The 8,910-nt window shown below is 39.7% G+C and overlaps 3 protein-coding genes across 3 annotated transcripts; 2 read left to right on the forward strand and 1 right to left on the reverse strand.

The window, feature by feature from the left end:
• Positions 1–332: 332 nt before the first annotated feature.
• LOC119191795 lies at positions 333–2,526 on the forward strand (the record flags this gene model as incomplete). The annotated part of the gene is made up of 3 exons (XM_037445660.1): positions 333–405; positions 769–891; positions 2,103–2,526. Coding segments are annotated over 3 exons (427 nt in total), but the record flags the coding sequence as incomplete, so codon positions are not given.
• Positions 2,527–2,944: 418 nt separating this feature from the next.
• LOC119191796 lies at positions 2,945–3,834 on the reverse strand. The gene is made up of 2 exons (XM_037445661.1): positions 3,552–3,834; positions 2,945–3,346 (listed from the first exon to the last, which is right to left on the reverse strand). The coding sequence occupies exons 1-2, from the start codon at positions 3,587–3,589 to the stop codon at positions 3,064–3,066; spliced, it is 321 nt and encodes a 106-aa protein (XP_037301558.1). The 5' UTR covers positions 3,590–3,834; the 3' UTR covers positions 2,945–3,063.
• A 950-nt stretch (positions 3,835–4,784) lies between these two features.
• LOC115440961 (actin-related protein 10) lies at positions 4,785–7,766 on the forward strand. Its single transcript, XM_037445662.1, has 6 exons — positions 4,785–4,996; positions 5,208–5,394; positions 5,531–5,614; positions 5,951–6,059; positions 6,598–6,741; positions 7,492–7,766. The coding sequence occupies exons 1-6, from the start codon at positions 4,920–4,922 to the stop codon at positions 7,749–7,751; spliced, it is 861 nt and encodes a 286-aa protein (XP_037301559.1). The 5' UTR covers positions 4,785–4,919; the 3' UTR covers positions 7,752–7,766.
• The last annotated feature ends 1,144 nt before the right edge of the window (positions 7,767–8,910 follow it).

Raw genomic sequence — 8,910 nt, forward strand, 5'->3', positions numbered from 1 at the left:
TAATAAATGCCAAAATGAAGCCCACCGGTGAAAGGAAAAACAATAAAATGTCACAACTATCACTTATTATGAAACCTAAAATACCTACATCTGCACGGCTCATACATTACACCTGAGTTATGAATAAAGAATTTGAAACTATTTTTCAGATAAACAAAGTACATAGGTAGTATAATATAATATGTTGAGTTCGTTTTTCGAAGCGATCAATTTACAAATTTGTACTGTTATTTGTGATCTGCGATTGAAAGCAGAAATGGTTTTACGGACCGAACAAGCTGCCTCTAGACTGTTCATGGGTGCCTTGAGCTTACGTTCTGTGTGTGTTAAAGGTTCCTGAGCTTCGGCGGCAGCGGAGGCGGTTCCGGCGGCGGATCCGGCAACTTCCTCTTCGACATCATCAGAGTGAGTACAACCTCTCCTCGTCATTCACAACTTTTGGGCCAGATACATTTTATACAATTCCAATAATACTTTATTTAATCATGTCGATACAAAATCCAAGCAAATTAACTCAATACTACAACCAATAACTTTCTTAACCATAATAATATCTTCTATCAGTCTGCTTTCTGTTTTCTTGATTAACTTTCCGAATGATATATTACATCCTATACATTGTACAAGTGTGGCGTCAGGCTAGCCCAGTGTTCCAGTATACAGTGTGTTGTCTGAGGAGCTTTCACACAGTGGATCGAGTACAGTTGGTACGGTACCGCACGAGGCGAGTCCAGCGAGCAGCGCTTCAGTTATAAGGTTTATTTGCAGCGGCCGGCGGAGTCAGTGGCCCGCGCGGCCGGCTCGGCGTTCCGTCTGTTCGCCGGCACCGACTCGCTAAACGTGGGGCTGACTGCCTCGCACACCGCCACCCTGGACCCCAACGACCCACAAGTACACACATACCCACCTACAGTAGCGCACACGTAGATACATGTCAGCTTGAGGAACACTTCGGCGCGTCGGAGCGGCGTCGGGCGACCACCCGCAGACCCGCCCTACACTAATCAACCGCTGCAACCACACTCGTAGACTTTTCACGTAATCGTTGATCTTAACACATAACTCTAGATATACGAGCTAATATTACCTACCCTCATTTCCTTGCCTCTTCTCCCCTTCTGTAGTCTTGTAGTTCTGCAGATGATTTTCGATGTTCCATACCATAGGTGCAGTGAATTCATCAGAGCTAAAGTACTTAATAATCATATTTTATAGACCTTTCTAAGTAACCATGTAGTTTCTTATTTAGTACATTGAACTAATAAAACTCAGTAGTTAACCTCATAATAGTGTAGCAAGTAGATATTTTGTAATTACGCTTATATTTAAGTAAATCACAACACACGACCTCGGCGACCGAACCATGTTAACCTAGCGGCCCAAAAAATTGTATTACCAAAATTGCAACTTATTAGGCAATGGAAATAAACCAAGCGGCGCCGGCGTCGTGTGAAAGTGGTTAATGTGCGTCGCACTGCACATGCGCGTACGCAACCAATAAGTAGATCTCCTCGCCACAGCCACCAGCTGTAGTTATTATATAATTTATTTGAGATGGAGTTAGACAGCGATCGGCGAGGCGCTGCAACTTTCATGCATTCATTGCGCAACTATCACAACGACCGGTTGACGACAGAGTGGTTGCATTCAGCGGATCTTGATATTATAACAGCGGAACAAAGCTAGCCAATAGTACGATGACGACTTGTTGACAATGTGACGTTCGTTTTGGTGGCCGGTGGCGCAACACGTGGCGACGTGACCGGCAACATAACTACACCGCTGACGTAATGCCCGCGATTGAACAATACCTACTTTAATACATTAGATACATAATTTCCTTGATATCGTTACCTTACAGCAACCAAATTTTCATACAAACGATATGAAAGTGAAATTAATCAAGTTAGCTGACCGTGACACAGATACCAGACCGGCCGTTGCCGCTCGACACCGATTTATACATTACGTCAATCTACATAAAGAAACATGATAATATTAAATTATGCCATATAGATACGGTCATCTGCTTAAGGCGTCTGCCGGTTGAGTGTGAATGTGGGTGTTGCATCAGAGTGTAACATAATATCGTTGTGTTCCAGCTGGTAGCGGGCTCCTCGACGTCGAGCGGCGACGCGGCGGGTGAGGGTGACGACGCCAGCGGCGCCAAGGGCGACAATCTGACCGAGGGCGTGCCCGGCCCCATCACGAGGCTGTTCATCATCGCCAACCGTGGTATCGCCAACCTCATCCAGGACCTGATCCTCCGCATCGCGCAGACCTCCGAGAGGATAGTCAACTTCAAGGCGCGACTCATCACCTCCATTATTTAAATGTGATTTAGAACAATTAGTGTGGGTAGGGGGTGGTGGTGGCGGAGGCCGCCGCCGCCAGCACGCCGCGCCGGGCCGCACGGCACCGCCGGAGCACTGCCGAGGCACCGCGCGACCGCAGGCTGGGCTGTTTTACTGCAACATAAAACAGTCGTCAGCTCCGATGAGACCACGTGACGCGTCCGTCCGCTACTCCACAACGCTGCGGCTGCTGAACGCACGCAATCAAAGCAGCCGACACAATGTACTCATTCAGACAGAGATTCGCAATCGAGTGCCGCGAAATTAACTAAAATTAAGTATTAATTTTATTTATTGTAAGAATAAATTCCCTTTGGAGTGTGTTGCGGGGCGGGCGGGCGGTCCGGCGGCGTGCTGGCGCTCGCGGCAGTGACAGAGGACGGACGGCGGCGTCGTCGCGGCGGCGGCGGCGCGCGCTGTGGTGCCGGCTGGAGCGGCCACGGCCGTACAGAGCTGGCCACTCCTCAGGACAGCGCGCGCGCGCCGCCGCCGCTTTACTGCTCAAGCTTATTTTTTATACCGTGACATTTTCGATTCGTTTTTATGTTTGTAAATATGTATCATAGCGGAATTTGTAATGAAATAAATAGTTAAATTATTTAAATAGTTTACTTTCAATCGTCATCTCTACTCAAACAATCTCAGTCCTCCCTCAACCTATACCTGTCCCTGATCGCATGTGTCGTCAATTTACTTGACAAACATAATGTCAAGAGCAATTGTTGAGAAATGAGTCGATCATCTTTGCGAAGCAGCCGACGCAGCATCGACGCCGGTCGGCCGCCGACGTAGCCGGGGGGAACCGCGGTTCGCGGCACGACGACGGCTTCGACTGTTCTGACTTCTGCTGAGCTTTCAACAATAACTTAGCCAAAGGAGGAGAATGAGATGTAGCAACTCGCGATGACACTTTACGTGGGGCTACGGGCACGGGACAGCTCACATGCATGTCTGAGATAACCAAGTTGGCATGAGCGCAGTATTTGTATTCTCTGAAAATAAAAAATAACACTATGAGTTGATTGAATAATCACTAATTTAAACGTTGCTTCAATAAAGACAAGAGGTAAAAAAAATGGATTGCATAAACATAATAGTTAAATGCATCGTTGCACTATAAAATCTAGACATAAATAATGAAAACTAATGAAAAATCTAAATGTAAACAATTTAACATATTTCATTAAAAAATCTTACCGTAAAGCTTTAGATATGGTCTGTGTTTTTACCTTCATATAGGAAAACTACTAAATAAATAAAGAAAACAAAAATATAAAACTAAATACATATATAAATTGACTTTCTATCAATGTGTTGTCATGATGAAAGACTATTAAAAAGAGTAAAACTAGAAAAAAAACCAAATCCGGTACTACACAGAAAATTTACAAAAGATAGGCCTAAAATATTTAAGTAATAACAATAAAATAGCAAGATATTATGTCTACATGACAAATAGATTATTATAGAAGCGGAAACTTAATTTTGCAGCTGTCGTTCCTGAGATCATTTTCTATTTTGCGACTTAATACAAAACAGTATAACAAAAAAATTAAATATTTCAAAATTCAAGCGGTATGGTATGTGTAATAGGAATACTTCCAATATAAATGACATTCTTATTAAGTACATTATTTACTTTTTCATATTTTACTATAGTTATATGTTGTTATTATTAAGTTAATTGGTGTAATTGGTTTATCCGTTCTAATTGAAAAAAATAAATAATAAATACTAGGTGTAACACATTGTTGGTTATATTAGGTATATTATTTGTAAAATTCTTGGTCATACTGCACTAAAATCGTGGCTGACGACCTCAGAACAAGAACAAGCATGCTTGTCATTGTTCTGCGCTGACGACTGATATTAAGCTGACGGTTAGGCTGTATGGCTGGGAGCCTTTGCCTTCTCCTTAAGGAGTAAATCAAACCAAAAAAAAAAAATTAAGCTGACGGATGTCAAAAATGACATTGACAGTCCATATTTCGGAAGATATTGTGATCAGTGTTGCCAGAAGGTTACATTTCTTACATTTTTCGTTACTTTTGACCCTCTCGCGTAACATGTAAGTAATTTTTATATTTTAGGCAATTTTCGTAACTTTTGAGAACAACGAGATTTGTAATATAAATTATTTATTATAAACAGTTTACGAACGCATTTCTATTCAACGCATCCAAATTGAACGCACCTAAAACTGGCGGGTTCTAAAAAGTATTTCACTCCATATCACACTTAGGATGGCTCGTCATGACAAAATTAAACGTATCTTGCATATACTAAAACTTAATTTTGCTTGAGTGTACGCGCGCACTTTTTTTACTTCGCGAGTCCCCGCGGTTTCGTAGCTACAGAAATGCTTGCCAATAACGCGTAAATTAAAAAGCAATAATGTAACTTTTGCAGCAACAATGTAACATTTCAGGAAACGAAACGTAACTTACGACTCAAGGGCCCTGGCAACATTGATTGTGATGTCATCCGGCGTTTTCTTCGGAGTAAATAATTTCTGTTTTGTTATAGTGAAAATATGTTAACAAAGTACTGAAAAAGTTGTGAACGATGGCTCTGTATGAGGGTATAGCTTTGATACAGGAGAAGCAAGCGGTGGTGCTCGACCTCGGCACCGAGTACACCAAGTGAGTGACTGACTACCCTTGCAGTGCAACAAAAACAAATGCAAATTATCATTGAAAACTACAGTCTATAAAGTGAACTGGATTAGTATCACCAAGAAAATATCATTTTTTATTTAGTTTTATAGTTTACCGAGTTTCGTTTATTCAAAAATATTGCTAATAATACGTAAACCATTTAAGTAGTATAATGGTGGTTGGTGTGTGTGTGAAGGTTCGGTTTCACGGGCGAGGCGGCGCCGCGGTGCATCGTGCGCTCCGAGTTCTGGTGCGCCACCGAGCGGCGCTACAAGCGCGTGCACGAGTACAGCTCGCCCAACGAGCTCTACGACAACCTCGTGCACATGCTGCACACACTATACTTCAGGTATAACTACACTCTGTTACCCTACACAAAATATGTATTTATGTTAAGTTAGCAGTAATCAAGTAGAGATCATACTCCAACTGTAAAGGCTTGCAACACATCAATGATTCTTTTGGTATTTTAGATATCTAAGAATGGCACTGGTCATTACCATTGGGTGACAAAATAAGCGTAAAGTGGTTGTGGTGGAGTCACTGCTGACCCCCACACTCTTCCGAGAAACACTCGCCAAAGTACTATTCACACATTATGAGGTACATTGAAATATTAACCCTAATCTTACTATTGCTATAAATCAGAGAGTTTTGTGAAAGTTTGAGAAGACATTTCACAAAAGTAAATGGAACTGGGGCTTTAATCACTCACAGACATCAATAAATTATTCTGTGCTGTAACAAAGAGTTGACAATAGTAAATAGTGAAATATAATTGTATGAAGCAAAAATTCTTATGATATATTGAACATTTGATATTCTTTGAATCAATCCATTATAGTAAAAAAGCTAATAAGGATTCATATAATTAGAATTCTAATGGAATTAAATATTCAATATAAATTATATCAATCAACATTCAATATGTTTGCACAGGTGTCTGGTGTAGTGTGGGCAGACAGCCCCCGACTGTGTGCTCTCACTCTCGGCACTCCTATCACTCTAATTGTATCTATTGGTGCTAAAGAGGCTGAGGTAGCTGCAGGTGAGTCAAATTTATAAAATGATTCAGACATTGCAATAGAAGTGTCACAAAGCATACTTAATTATGAAATAAAAATATAAAATAATATCTTTAATGACTTGCAGCAATGTATTAATGCAGACTCTTATACAACTATTACAATCAATGTGTACTTATCCAAGAAAATAGGACAAATTCGTTAAGAAGTAAAAAAATATGTAAATATTGTGTGTTTAACGGCGTAAAGGTTGACGCCACTGTAGTGGAACAGATGTTTGTGTTACTCTATGGAAGGGGATGTTGCGCCTGACTGGCCGCGGCCCCTCCGACGCTTCCTATTCGGAGGTGGTATATATGCAGCGCATCATGCAAATTCTACCATCGCAATCCAGGATCGTTTATCGCCATCTTGCGTGATTGCTATGTGATAAATCACTATAGTTGTGTCAACTATAGTGATTTATCATATCATATAACTACATAGGTCTTCTCATAATTCCATTGATGTTGACGAGATGGTGGTGAGTATGCTAACTGTACCGCCACATGTGTGTTGCAGTGGTGCACGCATGCGTGGTGCTGCAGGCGCTGCAGGCACAGCCGCTGGCGGCGCACGCCATACACGCCGAGCTCGCGCGCCTGCTCGACGACGACAACGGCACCACGCTCAACCTGCCCGACCATGTTATAGAGGATATCAAAGGTAACCAGCTAGATTTCTCCACTCTCTAAATAGTATTTTTTAGCACTCATAAATCAATGATTTCAAAATTGTTTATGGATGGAACAAGAAAATATATTATCAATGGAGGTACATACTGTGAATTAGTTACTGTGACAGGCATACAATTAAAAGGAAAATTAATGAAGTCTGCAGTTTCAGTTGTTTAATAAAAATATAAGTGGTCATCATGAACTCAAACACCAATATGAATTATGCATTATGTACAGTCCATAATATTATGTTTCACAAAGAATTCATCTTACTCTGACCATCTAGGAAAATCATTATAACAAATTGAAAAAATAATATTCCTTATGTAGGAATAGAATACAAATAATAAATACTTATAAATCAAAGTGGATTAAATATAAAAAAAACTAAATCAAAAACATTAATTCATACAATCTTGTAATCATTACTTTGATTGTAAGAAAGCAAATCAACATTGGCAGAATTACAGTTGAAACCTTCTGCTTCCAATGCCAGCAAGCAAACAAAATTTTCTCCCCACCGCTCTACTATTATAAAAAATGCTGTATTATTCATTGTCGCTGTCAAACTAACAAACACTACATTTTCTGTCACAAGAGAGAGGAAGTAATGCCGAACAACAATAAAATGAATTTCATGTTACATTTTGAATGTTTAATACTGACCAAATTAAACAGCAACTAATCAGTCACCAGCTAGTTGGTGAATGATGAACTGTAACATGTGGTCCGCGCGCAGTGAAAACGTGCTTCGTGGGCAGTCGCGAGCGCGCGGCGCGCTGGGGCTCGGAGGCGGCGCCCGCGCCCGCGCGGCCCGTGGAGTACCCGCTGGGCCGGCGGCCCGCCATCGTGGTGTCGGGGCGCACGCGCGAGCTCGCCGCCGAGGTGCTCTTCGCGAAGGACAACGAGTTCGCGTCCCTGCCCGACATAGTGCTGCAGTGTATCATGCAGGTCATTATATCGCCTGTCCCTATTAACAGAGTCGGATCTGCAAATTAGCAATTTTACAGGAGAGCGCATCAAAGTTTAAATTGCTTATATTTTTTTAAGTATACGAGCTAGGTTTATAAAAATTTATAATACATTAATATACGTTGAAGAGCTTATGTACGTGGCAATTCAATATTATTTTCTCTTTTCTAAATATGTGAAAATTCACAAATGACTTTCATAACGGATCAGGGCTCATTGTAATTTGTCGGATCTGTCATATCCTACAAAGTTACTTGGACAAACTAATTTATTATTCGTTGTAAGTGCCGCATACAACTTTGTTAAGTGTAAAACTCAGACAAGTATATGTCGTATTTAAATATTTTTTTTTAATGAAAGACAATTTTATAATGATTTGTTTATATTTGTTTCAAATATGACTAATATTAAAAAAATACGAATAAAAACTACCTTACTTCTTAAATATAGGTACATAATAAAAGTCACAAATGTTAAAATGAACTAACTTTATTAAAATCACAAGCATTGTATTATCACAATTTGGTGAGAAAACGAGATCCATATTATATATATATGTATGTATCTACTAATTATAAAATCTAAGTATATTATCAATGGCACTTTATAATCACATTTCAGGTTTCAGATTAGAGAATCAGTCTTAACAGCGGTACATTATTATATTCTTAATACTTACTGTAAAAAAATATGTTTTACCAAAATATTATAAAATAATTCTTGTAGAATAAAAATAAAAAACGACCTCAACCTCTAAACAAAATACTTACAAAATAAACTGTCAAAAAATAAACAGAACGTTTTCAACAAAGTCTTTTAAAATAATAAGTAAAGACTAAAATGGCAAAACAATCAACCTTAAACCTAATATCACCATAATAATGGCACTTAATTATTGAAATTAACAACATAGTCAGTCTTATCATTAATTATTCCTCCTCTTCTGAAATAGTGTCACGTACCTCTTGAACGATGTCACCAAATTTTAAGTTTTCATAAAAGCTGTGGTACTTCTCCGGGATTACTCCACTCTGGCATAGATTAATCAAATCTTTATATTTATCACGATTTATGAGAAGATTCTTATCATAAGCTTGCTTGATTTGAAATTCACGGGACAGTCTGTCTGTGTTTCGGGTACCAGATCTCAAAACAATTATAGTTTTTAATCTATCTTCCAAGTTAT

This window comes from Manduca sexta, unplaced genomic scaffold (genome assembly GCF_014839805.1).
Source record: "Manduca sexta isolate Smith_Timp_Sample1 unplaced genomic scaffold, JHU_Msex_v1.0 HiC_scaffold_1926, whole genome shotgun sequence".
Lineage (NCBI taxonomy): Eukaryota > Metazoa > Arthropoda > Insecta > Lepidoptera > Sphingidae > Manduca > Manduca sexta.